The sequence below is a fragment of the Callospermophilus lateralis genome, chromosome 10 (assembly GCF_048772815.1).
Source record: "Callospermophilus lateralis isolate mCalLat2 chromosome 10, mCalLat2.hap1, whole genome shotgun sequence".
Taxonomy (NCBI): Eukaryota; Metazoa; Chordata; class Mammalia; order Rodentia; family Sciuridae; genus Callospermophilus; species Callospermophilus lateralis.
This window is the reverse complement of record NC_135314.1, coordinates 5,036,282-5,050,863: the sequence shown is the minus strand read 5'-3', so window position 1 is coordinate 5,050,863 and position 14,582 is coordinate 5,036,282. Positions and strand designations below refer to the sequence as shown.

The 14,582-nt window shown below is 48.4% G+C and overlaps 1 protein-coding gene across 1 annotated transcript in view; it reads right to left on the bottom strand.

The window, feature by feature from the left end:
• The window catches only part of Dscam (DS cell adhesion molecule), a 678,135-nt gene that overhangs the window by 15,782 nt on the left and 647,771 nt on the right, over positions 1–14,582 (bottom strand). Inside the window, exons 32-34 of the mRNA XM_077110439.1 lie at positions 11,011–11,160; positions 2,251–2,448; positions 546–848 (exon numbers count right to left, since the gene is read on the bottom strand). Coding sequence (XP_076966554.1) covers positions 546–848; positions 2,251–2,448; positions 11,011–11,160 — 651 coding nt within the window. The remainder of the gene's footprint in view (positions 1–545; positions 849–2,250; positions 2,449–11,010; positions 11,161–14,582) is intronic.

The following is a 14,582-nucleotide window of genomic DNA, read 5'->3' as shown; positions in this document are numbered from 1 at the left end:
GGGCTGAGTTGATGCCACAACCACGCTCTCCAACCTCCAGAATGTTGAGCTAAATACGTTTCTTTTTCTTTACAAGAACTCAGCCTCAGGTATTTTGTTATAGCAAGGAAAACTGACTAATACAGTTTCCAGGCCAACCCTAAGAAATTGGCTACATCCACTGTCTATGTTTTGGAGTAGGCACTCTTTGCTCTAAGCTACAATGATATGAGGAAACTCGAGCCACCTTGTGGAGAGACCCATATGGGGAAAATTTAGCTAGCATTAACTTGCTGGGTGAGTGAGCCATGTTGGAAATAGGCCCCACAGGTATGACTGAGCCTCCCCAGCTTGCGGTATTCACTAGGCCCTGACCAAATTTGAGATTCAGAAACAAAATGAATGATTCTTGTTTTCAGCCAAGACGCTCTGGCACGATTCTTTATGCAGCAATCCATACGCAGAACACTGCCCCCCTCAGTCTGAGCCTGCAAAAGCTTTCATAGTGGCTGGGTGTGAACTGGGCAGGGAGCGCTCCTGCACTGTGGTCCCCCTGCCATCCTCACCTGGCCGATGTGCCTTCGGGACGGCCATGTTCATCACCCGTCCTCCATCCTGAGGTTTGGGGGGAGACGCAGTGAACCTGCAGATCCCCGATTCCGAAGGGGTGCTGGAGGTCAGACTGTCCGTGTACTCGTTTGTCCCTGCCGTCAACTGTTCGGAGGACGTGTCTGAGATGAAGCACTCGGTGATGGTGAACTTGGCGTGCCTCAGCTGCTCTTCCATCTTGGCGTGCTCGTAGGCCCTGGCCAGCTCTTCGTAGGTGGACGAGGCACTTTCTGTGGAGACCATGCTGCTTCTTGCTCGATCTACACCCCCAGGAAGAGAAAAGGAGACGGTGACCCACCATGCTAAGTGTGAACCCTCGGGCGACCCTCCCTGGCTTCTGGCCGTTCCTTCCAGATCCCAGGAGGATCTGGCAGGAGTCTTGGCTTTGTCAGAAGACTCCGCCTCTGCCGCTCTGAGCCCAGCTTGGCGACCTCAGCATTCGCCCAGGGAATCTTGGTTTCGATCGAATCCCGGCAGTCAGATGTCTCATCCCTGGACGTTTTCCATAAATAAGTAATGCGGCCCCTTAAAAAGTTCTGCTTTTATTGAAAACTCTCTGGAGCGTGGTGTCAATGGGCTGCAGCATCCCGCTCCCTGCTCTGACTTGCAAATCGATCTGGTCCTTAGAGACTCATTAATTGGCATGGATGATTCCAGCTCTGCAGACCAGCCCATCCGGCCTCAGCCTGGGAAGCGAGATGTGGGGATGCTTAGAAATGATGTGACTCTGCAAAGAAATTGGCCACCAGGCAGAAGTGTCCCTGATCCCTGGACCCATCCTTTGTTGTGGCACCTTCTATGGGGACCAGGGAACACCTGGGACAAAACCCAGGGCTGACTTGCCTTTTAACTGGGCCATATCACCCCCATCAGAGAAGCCTCCGCATTTTAAACCTACTAAAAAGTTTTGAAGTTCACCTCTGCGGAACTCTGAGAACCTTCTAAGAGAAATAACAGACACAAAAATAAATTCGCACGGCGATGCTCCACCTTTGGAACTCTGTTTTTGAAGTGTATCATCAAGAACAAAAGAAAATGAGTATTAAAATTTCCTGCAGCTATTAGGTTCAGATATAATTTCTTTCCAGAATTTGAGGGGGGTGGGGTGGGCAGCACACTGCTATTCTTAGGCCCTGTCTTCTCTCAGAAGTGAAATCTCAGTGGCTGATGCCACCGACCAGATGACTTACCTTATAATCAAGCCCCGTTTAATTGTCAAACAGATCAGCCTGGGTGCGCCACAGAGGCTGCCGTGACCTTGCCCTGCAGCCTCAGGTGTGGTAGCCTAATCCGGGCGTGGGGATTGGGTCAGATGCCTGAGTGCCATCAGTAATTAGGGCAATCGTGTGGGTGCAAATTTAAAAATGCCTCTATTTCTCCAGTAGGGTAGGAACTAAAAGGAGAGATCAGCCTGGGTGGGACACCAAGAGGGAAGCTTTTGGTTTTGCTTTGCAGAATCCCCTGGGCCCTGCACAGAGGAAATACTGGAAGGTTCCATGATTCTATGGTTCTAGAGAACAGCTCAACAGTGGAAAAGTGGCTTTCAGAAGGGCATAAGCAGGAGTAGAGGAGACCGGCTCTCCCCTCCCCAAGAAGCCAGGGAAGCCCATGCTGTGAGCCAGGGCTGATCCCCAGGGATGAGGGCTGCATATAGGGCCGCACCTGTGTCTTGTGAGGGGCTGACGCTGTAACTGTCGCTCTCCTTGTCCACGGAGCCCGTGGCCCGGGGCGTCGGCAGCCTCCAGTCTGTGGTGAGGGTGTGTGCTGAGATGGTGGGGTGGGGTCTGTTGAGGGTCCACTGGCTGGCGTACCGGTTTCTGGCTGTGGGCCCGGCCTTTGCATTCCTCCTGGTGGTGGGATCTGTGAAAACACAAGAGGACCATGGTCAGCTGGGGCAAGCGCTGAGGGCAGCTGTCTCTACCCAGCCTTGCAGGAAGCCTTCCTGGCTTTTCCTGTGGAGGCCCTTGCTCTTTCCTCTCCCATGGTCCACCATATTCATCAGATTCTAAAGGGGTTTTAAAAGCCCTGCAGGGGAAAGAACATTTTATTTGGAGACAAAAGTATAGATTTGAGCCTTGCTCCTGGCTCTCGATGATTTTCTGACCTGACGTTCACTTCACCGTTCTGAGGATCAGCATCTTGTGCAAAGTGTGCTTGAACGCGGCTTCCTTCCTGCAGGTCCTGACCTCAGGGAGTTGTGACTGGTCAAACGGGGCCCCTCCCCCCAAAACACCACAGGTCCAATCCTAAGCCCAGTAGCTCAGCACATGGTCTTACTGGAAAGAGAGCCATTGCAGAGCCATCGGTGAAGTCGAGGCCACACTGGAACGGGTGGCCCTAACCCAAGGTGAAGGCTATCCTTGCAGGAACAGGGGACAGACCCAGGTGTGGAGTGCAGCGGTGGGGCTGGAGGCAGACACTGAGTCCTGAGCCCACACAAGCACAGCCAAGGTCGCAAGCACGCTGCCAGCAGCTAGGACCAGGCAAGGGAGGGTCTCCCCTGTGGGCGTCACAGGATTGTGACCTTGAGGACACCTAGATTTTGAACTTTCACCCCCCAGAACCTTGAGACGATAAATTCTTGTTCTTTGGAGGCACAGTTTGTGGTGGTGTTCCTAGGAATCTTGTGCCAGTGTCTTTGAACAACCGCTGTCCGTGTTTATCCACTGCTTCAGCCACAGCCGTGTCATTCATTAACTGAGCTGCAGGTTCCCAAGGCCACACGCTGGGTCCCAATATTCTCTTAGTCCCTCCAACATTCTCTTAGTCCCTCACGCATGGTGGCGTAACTCTCCAATGGAAGGGTCTGAACTTGGGCGGGGAGAACAAAAGGTGAGATGGCGTTTGGATTTCAAATGTTTACCATTTGCAGAAACACCAAGGGGTGATGCAGGCTGCTGCCAGATGGGTTTTGTCTTAAATCTGGAACCACAGGCAGCAAGTCGACGGAGGGCGGGGACTGAGCTCTTAGCTCTGGCGAGCTAAGAAAAAGAATGTTCTGGTAGGAAAGAACACTGAGCTGGGGTGGACCACGGTGCTGCTGCTTCTGGAGTTCAGCTACCCGGAGAGACTTTCGGGGACTCCAGCCTAAAGACAGCCCAGGGTCCAGGGGAGGGGTGCTTTCCCACCTTTGAATTCTTTGTTCCTCAAAGGGAATATCATTGCAGTTGTACTCGAGGTGCCCTGGCCTCTAGTGAACACAGCAGTCTGTTCTCGGCTCAGCACATGTGCAGCAGCTTCAAGGAGAAAAGCTGAGGGGGTCCCCACCACGCACATGGCAGCTGCCTGCACATTTCTCAGAGCTGGGCAAGGACGTTGCTCTCGAGATCCACCATTGAGCCCTCCTTATCCCCGGCACACAGTTTCCTAAGGAATTCCTACAGCTTTGGGTCATGTCCTTGATGAGCAATGGCAGCTCAGAGACAAGTGACCCAGCTATCACTTTCAGTGCTGAGAGTGCCTGTTACACACCACAGGTGGCCTAGACCCGGGTACATGTTAGTAGGATCTGTGTGACAAGGGCTTGCTCATAGTCTGGGTTGGGGTGTGAGAGCTGACACTGGGGGTGGTGAAGGATTTTTAAGTGCAAGATTTGCCTCTTTGCCAGTTTCTGGCTTCTGGACTTTAAACCAATCCATCATTCCGTGGTGCCAGGGAAGAGCACTCAGCCCCGCCAGGTCGATACAGCTTGAGATTTCCTGGGTCGTCAGAATACCGCCTTGGTGCTCACTCTCTGGGGTGTTGATTTTCGAGGCACATTTCATCTCTTACTTGCAAAATTCTGCAGAAGACGTTATTGGAAGATGCTGTTGGCCTTGATTAGAATGCAAATGAGCTCTGCTCGAGTGCCCAGCCCTCTGCACAACAAGGTGTGAAGGCTAATAGTGCTTCTCTGGCAATGTTAGGAAAGAGGTCCTCAGCGAGACAGAAAAACACTGTCATGGGTAGGAGGCTAGATGTCTTCCAGGCACTATCGACTTGGTAAGTGGAGCTTAAATAAGTGCAGCTCGTTATTTAAATGCTAATGAATCTTTTCCAGAAAATTACCCAGTCCCTTATGTAAGTTTTGAGAAGTCTCATTTTTATTCTTCTTTACGTTTCTTGCAGCTACAGATGCAGATCATTCTGGGCAGGTTTTCTCCCGGCACAGATGTGGGTGGGGGACAGTTTGGTCTCACAGCTATTTCCTCCAACCTCCAACCCCTGGCCCGAGTGGTCTGCCCTTGAATTGGCTCCTCGGTGGCAGAAAGAGGACTTCCCAGCCGCAGCCCCTTTCCTGGCTGAGGTTGCCCTACTTAGAAAATTCCACAGGAAAATCACACATATCTGCCTCTATTCAAGGTTGGAATCTTCTCAAGCTGATTTTGTCAGTTCTTTCTTTTTCCTAGATGGGGACTGTGTTACCAGTGGCCAGATGATGTTGGAAGTATAGGTTGTTATACTGTTTGATGAAGTGCAGTCCTGTGCTCTTCTGTGCTAAGCAGGTTCCTGGAGTTGAAGCTGTCCTGGGACGTGGACCAGGGTGCCTGGCACATTTCTTTAACAATTGGGTATTTGGAGCCCTTATTTTGTACCTGAACTGAACTCTATGATGGCTTCTGAGATAATGGCTTGAATGCAATTGTCACTTGGATTTCTCCAGCAGTGTCTTTAGTGTGACTTACTAGCTCATCTACTAAACCAGTGTATATTGGGATTTACTGGGCTGCATGGAGGGTACCTTGCATGGAAAGTCCTGGTGATCAAATGCCAATGAGTTAGAGGGTAGGTGATATAAATAGCTCTGGGCCTTTCAACACTGCATGTAAACGTGCATTATGATTCTGTCCATTGAATCGAATTATTTTAATTATCCTGAATTTGGGATAAGAGAAGATTTTGTGAGTAATAGGGTTATGAAACATATCACATGTACTGTGATCACTGTATTAATCTGCTTTTATTCCCTGGTCTTGTTTTCCATGTCTTACAGATGCCAGGACCTCAGATTTACCAGTTGTCTCAGAGAGAGAGAGAGGATGGGTGGAACTTCCCTCATGTGACCAGCCACCATTATTCAGGGCATACCACGTGCTGGACCACAGACTTACCCTGGCCCACACCAGGCATCTCCCCAGGACTATCCCAAGTACTATTCTGGGAGATGGAGTATATTTTTTTCAAAGTCTCGATAATGAACATTTAATCAATGCTGTAAGCTCTTTTTATAAAGTCCCTTACACAGAATGACGTCGTATTTCCATATAACCTTCATTTATTCCTGTATATTTTAAATCACCTCAACATTGTTTATACTGCCTAATGCAAAGCAAATACTATGTAAATAACCATTATGCTATACCATTTAGGGAATAATCCACAGTTGGTTGAATCACAGATATAAGTCCTACAGATGCAGAGGCCAACTCGTGTATGTGTGTGAGTGTGTGTGCATGTGTGTGTGTGTGTGTGTGTGTGTGCGTGTGTGCGTGCATCAAGTGATGTCAATGCTTTCATATGCCTCCCTCATCTCCTTTAGATGGCCCCTCTCTCTTGCAGCCCACACGGTGGCTGAGTATGGGCTTTGGAGTTAGGTTGTCTGGGGTGGAAGTCCTGTTTTGTCACTCACTGGCTATGTAACTCTGGCCCAGTGACCTTATTAGATGGGCCTTTTCCTCCCATCAAAGCCACCTTTAGACTTGAGTGAAACGAACACACTAGGGTACCCCGGGCACAGAAGAGGGTCCTACAAACTAGAGGCTTTGCTGGGTGACACCCGAGCAGCAAACAGTGTGGCCGGGGTGGAGCATCACCTGCCCATCCTGGAAGACGTGATAGGAGACGTGGGGGTTGGTTAGGGAGGGTTACGTGATAGGAGACGTGGGGGGTTGGTTAGGGTGGGTTGACAGGAAGATGCTCATTAAAAATCACACAACTGGATGCTGCAGAACACTGGTGCTCGGGAGGGAGTGGAAGGGCAGAGGTGGCTGTCCTCTTCATTTCCCAGTTCAGTGTTTTATTCACAGCGGACTCTCCACACGCACTGCTCCTTCATCTAAGGATCCAAATCTGGGACTCCAAACCGTCCAGGAAGACAGCGTCTGTACTGCACATGGACAGTCGGACTAGTTCTTGTCATCATTTCCTAGCTAACACAGTGTAGCAGCTACCTGCACAGTATTTACATTATATTAGGTATTCAGAGTCACTCAGAGATGATTTAAAGTATACTGGAGGAGAGCTGAAGGTTCCCTACAAATACTATGCCATTTTATAGGAAGGACTTGAGCTTCCTTGGATTTGGGCATCCTTGGGGGTCCTGGAACCATTGTCCCAAGGATATTGAAGGACAACTATCCATCATGGGTGCTTGGTAAATGCTCTGTGTACAAATGAATGAATAATGATTTCCAGGTAAATATGACAAAACAGTCAGAACTAATATGTATCATTTTATATGTCTTCATACCCTTGCATGTTTTGTAACTAGAAAAACTGATTTTCAATCTCCTAGGTAATGACCTTGTTGGTTAGTGTGCTGGGAGACAACTATGTGCATGTTAAGAGACACCTGCTGCTGGCTGAGCACATACTTGTACCCACTGAAGAGATCTCAGGAGATGGACAAGGAAAAGAGGAAAATGAAATTGACTGCCCAAGTCCTCGTTAAGCTAATTCTTTCTTTGCCATTCATATTCTGATTTCAGATCTTGACAGTGGATCTGTAAATACATTTTAGTACTGTGCATTATGATGTACACTTAAGCTGGGGTTCTGTTCATGTCCTTAACCCAATCCTAGCCGCAATATCTGATACCCAAATAGGACTTGGGCAATCAATTTAGTTCATCTTTCATTCTCGTCTACCTCCTGGCTGGAGTTGGGACGAGGACATAAATAGATCCTCAGTTTAAATGTGCATCATAATCCACAGGAGAGACCAGGGAGTCATATAAGATGTAGCTGAGGGATTGTGTTTTTGGACATCGGAGAGGAGAGAGAGCAAATCGCTGCCATTTCTCCCATCCTCATACTAAGAATTTGTTGGCATTCTCTGGCAAGCTCATCAAATGTTTAGAAATATAACTTTTGCAATGCAATCATTTTAGGGCCCCCAAAGCATACTTTAGATGCTCTTATTAAAAAGGACAAATTCATACAATGGCAACATAATCCTAACATACAAAATAGAATAATAATGACTTTTGTAGTTGAGGAGATAGGGAATATGGTTGTCTGTTGGCATCTGCAGGATTGCTTCCAGGACCCCTTCCTTTGCTACCAAAATCTGCTGATGCTCAAGTTCTTTACATAAAATGGCTCAGGATTTGCATACAGCCTACACACATTCTCCTGTGCACTTTACATAATCTCTAGCTTACTTATAATTCCTACAAAGTAAACAGTATGTAAGCAGTTGTTATACTGTGTTGTTTAGGGAATAATGATAGAGAATAAAAGTCTGTGCATGTTTTGTACAGGAGAAATGTATTTTTCCAGATGTTTTTCATTCGTTTTTTGGTGAATATGCTGATGCAAAACCTACAGATGTGGAGGGCTGGCTGTCGTGAGAAGAAACTCTCCACAGGACTGAGTTAGTAACAGGTGTAACACCTGGCAGAGTGGACAAGCTCTAGGGCACAAGAAGCAAGCAGGGAGCTGGGCTCTAGAAAGCTCATGGTCTTCAGGCTCCTGAGCCTGCTGTGAGACCAGGCACCCAATGTCACTACCACTAAAAATGAATTTTAAAAATTTAGTGAAAAACTCATCCCAAAGACGTTTTTCAATACAGAGTATTCTGCAGATGATAAATGAATAGCTTCATTTGCGGGGGAAGGTGGGCATCAGACTGGTGTATGGATCTGAGCAGCTTTGTTGGAGTTGGTAAATATCATTAATGAAGTTCCCCACAAAGGAAAGATGACATTGCTCTCTTAGCTGTGGTGTTCCTGTGTGACAGTCAGGTTGAACCCTGGGAGAACACTCCAGACTCTGGGAATGGGCACAAATGAGAGGTCTGGCCTGGGAGGTCCTACAGACAGCCCAGCCGTTTGTCCCTCTGGCTTTCTCTTGCCATTGCCTGGCCGCTCACTGAACCTCGGGGCTGCATTGATCCCCAACGTGCTGGAGCCTCTGGGCGTCCCTCCTGCTCCCATAGGGGCTGGAAGCTCTTGCTCTCCCCTGACCTTGGCTCCTACCTGTTCCTCCATGGAAGGCTTCCCAGACGACCCAGATCCGGGACAGCCCCCTCCGGCAGCTGCCACATCCCCAACAGCCCTCCACGTGTTCATTCTGTTCTGTTTCACAGAGCACTTATTGATAAAAGGTTCTCTAGCTCCCTGTTTACCGTTTGCCTTCCTGAATGAAATGAGTGTGTTTCTGTATTTCAGTCATGACGTATTCCCGTTGCTGAGCACGGAGCCATGTGTGCAGAGTAAACCTGAATAAATAGTTTTCAATGTGAATGCATGATTTCTTCAAGTTCCCCGTGGGCTTACAACTTCATGGCCAGGAGATGTGGGTGAGCATCGGCCTGCCACTCACCTTCCTTATGCAGACTTGTATTTTCTGCCTGGGACTCAGACCCATGTCTCTGTTGATGTTTTAAATGCCTTCAAAGCCACTTCTACTGTTCTGGGGCTTCATACATGCAGTTGGAAGGTCCCAGGGCTTCTGTGTCTTTGCCTCTTTTCCATTCACAATTTGTGACCAGCCCTCATGCATTTCTCTGCCCACTGCACATTGAAGGGAGCTGGAACTACTTGCTACTTTTTACCTGGCAGAAGGAACTGATGTGCTGAGAGCCTGGCAGGCTGCAGGGAGCCTGCACTGTGGTGCCCTAGGACACTTGCCTGGCAAGGGGACACTTCCTCCTGCCTCCTCCAGGACATCTCTGGGACACTCAGGGAGGTTTCCCACATCAGAGACACTGGAGGTTGTTGAAATGCAGATTCCTGGGCCCCAGCCTACACTAACCAGACCAGAATCAGGCCAGAATCTCTAGGGCAGAGCGTTGGAATCACTCTATTTTAAAGAGGTACCTTGGGTGACTCTGATGTACCCAAAAGGCGGGAAACACTGCCTGGGCCATCTGGCCTGTTTTCTCTATTTGCTCTCTACTACTGTTCCCAGCAGCGTCCATGGGGACTGAGCCTAAAGAACTCTGGAGCCTTGAATGCACCCATCTGGAACCAGGGTCTACAATTTCCCCTAATGATCAGCGAAAGCAGCTCAGAAACTCTCAGAGCATTGTCTTGGAGTAGCTGGGAGCCAGACCAGGTGGATCACGGCAGGGAAGACACGGGCTGGAGAGATGTCCAAGGCTCCCAGCTTTGTTTAGGAGCAAGGCTTGCAGACACAGCCCTGGGCCAAGCTACCTCACTGACTGCCCATTCGCATCTTCAGAAAGTACCGATGCCATCCAAGAAGGAAGCAGGTGAGGACAGACAACAGGGAGAGACAAGGGACTTCTTCAACTGTTCCCAAAAACACTGGTGCAAAGGAATTTTGATACAAGATAAATCTCTTTGCTGTGCATCACAGTGCCATTTGGTAATGGAGCCCTCTGCACTCCTGAGTTCTTTACAAGCTAGAATTCATGAAGAATAACTTTCACTATTGTAATATTTCTTTCTTTCTAATGATAGCACATTACTCTAAGAACATACATTTTTGCAAAGAGAGTGATTAGAGATTTAAAAGCTAGACATCAAAGCCTCCAAAATGAATATAATCAGGACATCAATTTCTCAGTCTTTAAAGAGATTTAGGAACAGTTTCAATTATGAAGAAACAAGAATATCTAATTAATAAGCTCTAGATACGTATTAGAGGATTTAACTTCATAGCAGTAATTAATTTCCATATATTATGGATGCAAATATAAATAACTAAAACCAACATAATCTCCAGATTAGCCAGAGCTATAATTTTTTTCTCAGGGTGTTCAGGAGAAAGAACACAAGCTTCCGGGAAGACAAATCATAGTTGAATCTTGGTTTCCCTGATTTTATGTGCAGAGCTTTGGGCTGTTTGCCTAACTTCTCTGAGACCCAGAGTGAAATAGGAAGTCTGATCACTCTATGAGTGGAATCCTTGCAGAGCTGTTACCAAGAAAACACATATGACATCACCTTCCCATCCCAAGTCCAGTGAGGCTAATTACCCCTTTCCCTGTGTTGTCTGAATTTTTAAAAATTGACATGAAATTTCTTGCATTTTTCCTATTACACTGCTACCAAGCATTATTGGCTTTAGCTGACATGATTCTAATAATAGCTAGGATCACACAATAGAGCATCTCTCTTTACTAGAGACCTCCTCATATCTGTTTGCTTCTTAGGCACACAGGTGAAAAGCCCCACACCTTCATCTGACAGGGATGGAAGGTCAATGCCTTTGGCATTGGTAACACCCACACATTACAATGAGGTGACCACTCACTCGTTCCTGGCCGAGCATCTGAAACATCCACCAAGGGCCCAGTGGCCTGAGACACAGATTGGTAATGGACCGTGTGAGTCACCGTCAGGGACTTCTGTTTAGCTGCCTCTCCAAAATCAGCATCTGTCAACAGGACCGTGGAGCGATCGTCTGCAGAAGAGCAGGAAGACACAAAGCCAAGCACATTAGCCTCCCTTTAAGCCACCCCCTGGCCTTTTCTTTCCCTAGGGACTTGGGTTGGTAATGATGTCAGTAAAATAACCTCATCTAAAGTGACAAAGATAAAGCAGTGAGCACCCAGAATAATTCTGTTAAGCTCAGAAGCTCAGGGGCTGGCTGTGGAGCCCCACTTGCAGAGAATGGTCACTGCCCAGAGGACACTCTCTCTTCTCCTTGGGCTCTGTTTCTTTTCATTTAGCCAACAGCTGTGGTTGTGTTGTTCTTTGGTAGAGTCTTGGGCTGATGTGTTTGTAGAAGCTGACCTGATATGCTGTCAGGATGCCAGCGTCCCCAGAGATGCGGCTGCTAGAGAAGGGCCCCTTTGCCTTCTGGGAGCTGGGTTTGCAGTAGTGTGACATCCCTGCAGTTCTCTACCCAACTTGGCAGACGTTTGGAGGGAGAAGGAGCAGAGAACAGCTAGTCTTCAGAACTTATCGATTCCTCTGCTTTAAAGGACTTGAGGTATGCTCCTTTTCTTCCCACCTCTTCTGAGATTTAATTACTCTAGTGCATGCTTTAATTGACTTCTAAAATGACTCACTTGTCAGATTTCCCAAGTCCTATGGGCGTAGGCTCTTGAAGGCTAGAGAAGCAGGAGCCTGGGATCAGGTGAATCCTGCACACCTCAGTGCTCAGAGAAGGAAGCAGCCGCTGCCTGGGCCGCGTGTCATTATTTGATTGTCTGAGGATTTACAGTACTTTGTTGTGATAACTTTTCACACTTACATGGCTTTTTTTATTCCAAGGGAAACTGGTTAGGATCTATGGATTTTCCTTCCATTTTTCAAGGACCACAGCCCGAAATGATGTTCACATGAGTTTAATCAGTCAGCGGGGCCCTGCTACAGCAGACCTTGACACGGGAACAGCAATGTGAAAGTCGTAAACAACACAGCTAGGCCTCTGTGCCCAAAAAAGGCTCTGAACAGAGTGAACCTTACAAAATCCAATTACTCAGGCTCTGGCAGGAAGGGAATGCCTCTTGAAGTTAGAATCAAATTTCTTGGCAGAGAACTGAGAAAAGGCTGCCAGGATGTCTGTGAGCATCCAGCGGGTGGTGAGGCACAGGTTGGCACCCGGGTGGGCACCAGGGCCCATCTGGGAGGCCTGGCCCCTCTGCTACCACTCAACCCCTCAGAGAGGGTGGCCTGTCCACAGGGATGGCTTCTCACAGTGGAGTGGGCACCGGAGCCCTCACATCTACATTTGGTTTTCATACTAATGTGATGCCTTGCGGTTTCTGGTGGGCAGCCCGCTGCAGAGTGCCCACTGATCTGCATGGCTGGGTTACAAACCTGGACTGGGACATCCCAGGTGCCTGCCTCGTCATGAGGTGAACTGCTCATTCAGGACTGAAATCAATGACAGTCTAATATTGGATTCTTACAGCCAGAGCCCAGAGCGTTTTAAAGAACACGGTTCTACTTTTCCAATAATTAGAACCTGCCATCGACCCACTGACTGGCATAGATGATCCTGTGTGGGTCGTGATGAATCTCTGCCCACAGGTCATCATGCAGGAATGACTGGCACCCTCTGATGTGAAGCCAGCAAAGGCCAGCTCCCAGGGAGCCACCCGTCACTCACAGGACCCACCCAGCTGTCTGTTTTAACAGCTAACTGAGAATTTCTAACGGGTCTAGTGCAGAGTGCTTAGCAAATACCTCAACCACGTTATGTAACCACTGTGATCTTGACAAGCTCTGCCCTCTCTAGACTCATGGCTATAAAAGTGTCACCTTTGTCATATGTTGGCTGCAAGGGTTAAATTAAATGATGTCCACAAAGGGCTTAGAAAAGTACATCATCAGAAGTATTTCCTTTAGAGTTTTGAGCTGAGGTTTCAAAGGACATTTTAGTTTTAATGCTCAGTCTATTGAGCTAAATAAAAGGGATTCCATGCTTACATGATGGTGCAACCTGTGTAAGTCTTCATCATGTACAACCAGAAGAACGAGAAGTTATACTCCATTTATGTATGATGCGTCAAAATGCATTCTACTGTCATGTATGACTAATTGAAATAAATTTTAGAAGTTAAAATAAAAGGGATTCCAGGTATGCCACTGGAAAAAGAAGAATCAAATAAAAGCCTGGTGGCTTATCCTCATTGAGCAAACTAATACAATCTCCTTCATTTTAGCCCCATGGGTCCTCTTCAGACAGGTGGGGAGTAAGTACTTAACTGAAGCCGGTTGATCGAGGGCCACCTTAGACCTGACCAACCTTTCTCTAAGTGATGCTATGCTCAAATCAAATGTAAATTCAGGGAGGGAAGCCCAGGCCTTTGGAGTTACGACCCATGAGACCAAGATGGCCTTGGCCAGTGGGGCAGAAGAGGGCCGGGGGTCGTGGAGGAGACACTCTGCCCACCTGACCTCCTTCCACTGCCCTCCTGGCAGGAGGCACCTGGGAAATGTGCTAGGAGTCAAGCAGCGGCATCCAGACCACAGGAGAGGGCTGCCTGAGCTCACTGCCAGCACACACCTTCCAAAACAAGCTCAGTTGGAAAAGAGGCAGCCTCCGCATCTGCCTCCAATCTGTTCTGTTCCCTGGGTTCTGGAAAGCTTGACGCGACTGCTAAGGTGAGGGTCCTGGGAGGCAGCTGTTGCTATTGAAGCAGGTGGCAACAGCCTGTCACCAAAGGAAGATGGCACGGTGGTGACACAGGTGGCCAGGCGGGGACCTGGCTCTGCTGCTGCCTGCGTGACCCTGGCCAGCTGTGGGAACCCCTCCATGTCTCAGTTATGAAGGCAGTAGCTTCCCCCCAGCTGGCAAGATGACACTGGGCAATACACTGAGTGTGAAATGCTTATGGAGATCAGGACACCAGGGGGCTCTGGATTCCTGTCAGCTGTCCTTCTGATTGCCATTGAGGGTAAAGATGCTGGGCAGAGTCAGGACACCTGGTTCTGGGTGGCAGCCACAGCACCACACCAGTGGCTATCCCCAAACCATGGGACGTAGGAACTGGGTGTTTCCCAAGGCCCAGGATGCTTAAGGGGTGCTGGGAAGTAGGGAAGACACCTGTGCAATGGCGTTTCCTTGTGTGAGTGTTCAGGATAAATGTTTATTTAATGAAAGCTGGCCACAGCCGAGCTGATAAGGAAGCATAGAGTGCATTTCCAGGACAGGACTTCCCTGCATGGGTCTTCTGGGTTTGATTACAGATGTTTGTTTTTTTGGAGCAGCATCAATATCCTCCCTGGGAAAGATCCAAAACAGCTCAGAATTGGGAATTCCAGTGTCAGGTGAACACTGTAGGCTAGCTTCCCTCACATTATGCCACTTATTCTTGTCAACTTCTGCTCTTATGGAGCTCTGAGGGGTCCTGCTGTCTAACACGCTGCAGG